The sequence below is a fragment of the Nicotiana attenuata genome, unplaced genomic scaffold (genome assembly GCF_001879085.1).
Source record: "Nicotiana attenuata strain UT unplaced genomic scaffold, NIATTr2, whole genome shotgun sequence".
In the NCBI taxonomy this organism is placed as follows: Eukaryota; Viridiplantae; Streptophyta; class Magnoliopsida; order Solanales; family Solanaceae; genus Nicotiana; species Nicotiana attenuata.
The window spans coordinates 24,317-25,439 of NW_017670994.1; the positions used below are offsets into that span (position 1 = coordinate 24,317).

The following is a 1,123-nucleotide window of genomic DNA, read 5'->3' on the forward strand; positions in this document are numbered from 1 at the left end:
GCGCGCACACACACACACACACACACACACACACACACACACACATATATATATATATATATATATATATATATATATATATATATATATATATAAGTTAGTAGTAAAAAAAGAACAGGAAAGAAAAATCAATAAATTTCTCACAATAAACATGGCTTTCTTATTTGGTTTATTCTTTTGTTCTTCTTCAAACAAAGTTTAAAAAAGAAAAAAAAACTCTTTGCTGTTTGAAAAAATACCAAAAAAAAAAAAAGAATAATATATACAGAAAGTGAAATGATGAATGAACCTGGGATTTAATTCTGAGGTTTAAATGTTGATTTTGGTGACTTGGTTCCTCTAATGGCCTCTTTTTGCTACTTTCTCCTACCATTTTATTTTCTTTCTCTTATTTTGTGGAGAGAAGTGAAGAAAATTATAGAGAAGAGGAAGGTAGAATACTTAAATAAGGAGCAAAGAAGAAACTCTTTTAAGTGGGCGTTTGGACATAAGAATTGTAAAATTCCGAAAAAAATAGTAGAAAAAAAAATTCAAACGAAAAATAATATATGAAAATTGGAGTTGTGTTTAGAGTTTAGACACAAATACAATTTTGGGATGTTTTTCAATTTTTGTAAGTGAACTGAAGTGAAAATTTTGAAATATAATTTTTTGGAGTTTTTTCAATTTTCAAAAAAAATTCAAAATTTATCTTCAAATAAAAATTGGAAAGTTTATGGCTAAACACTGATTTTGAAAAAAAAAATTTCGAGTAAAAATGAAATAATTCTTATGTCCAAATGGGCTCTAAGTGGGCGTTTGGACATAAGAATTGTAAAATTTCAAAAAAAAAAAAAGAAAGTGAAAAAAAAACTTTCAAATGAAAATGGCATTTGAAAATTAAAGTTGTGTTTGACTTGAATATAATTTTGGGTTGTTTTACATTTTTGCGAGTATTTTGAGTGAAATTTTTGGAAAAATAGCTTTTTTGAAGTTTTTTTAGTTTTGGAAAATTCTAAAATTCTTTTTCAGGTGAAAATTAAAAATTTAATGGCAAAACAATAATTTTGAAAAAAAATAAAAAAATTCAAAAAAAGTGAAATATTTTTCATGGCCAAACGGGCTCTAAATATTTGGAGAAAGA

At 25.1% G+C, this 1,123-nt stretch overlaps 1 protein-coding gene across 1 annotated transcript in view; it reads right to left on the reverse strand.

Annotated features, from left to right (window-relative positions):
• LOC109245076 (small ubiquitin-related modifier 2-like) overlaps positions 1–449 on the reverse strand; it is a 1,296-nt gene extending 847 nt beyond the window's left edge. The window contains exon 1 of the mRNA XM_019412262.1: positions 290–449. Within this exon, the coding sequence (XP_019267807.1) occupies positions 290–373 (84 nt within the window). The 5' untranslated portion in view covers positions 374–449. The remainder of the gene's footprint in view (positions 1–289) is intronic.
• Between the last annotated feature and the right edge of the window lie 674 nt (positions 450–1,123).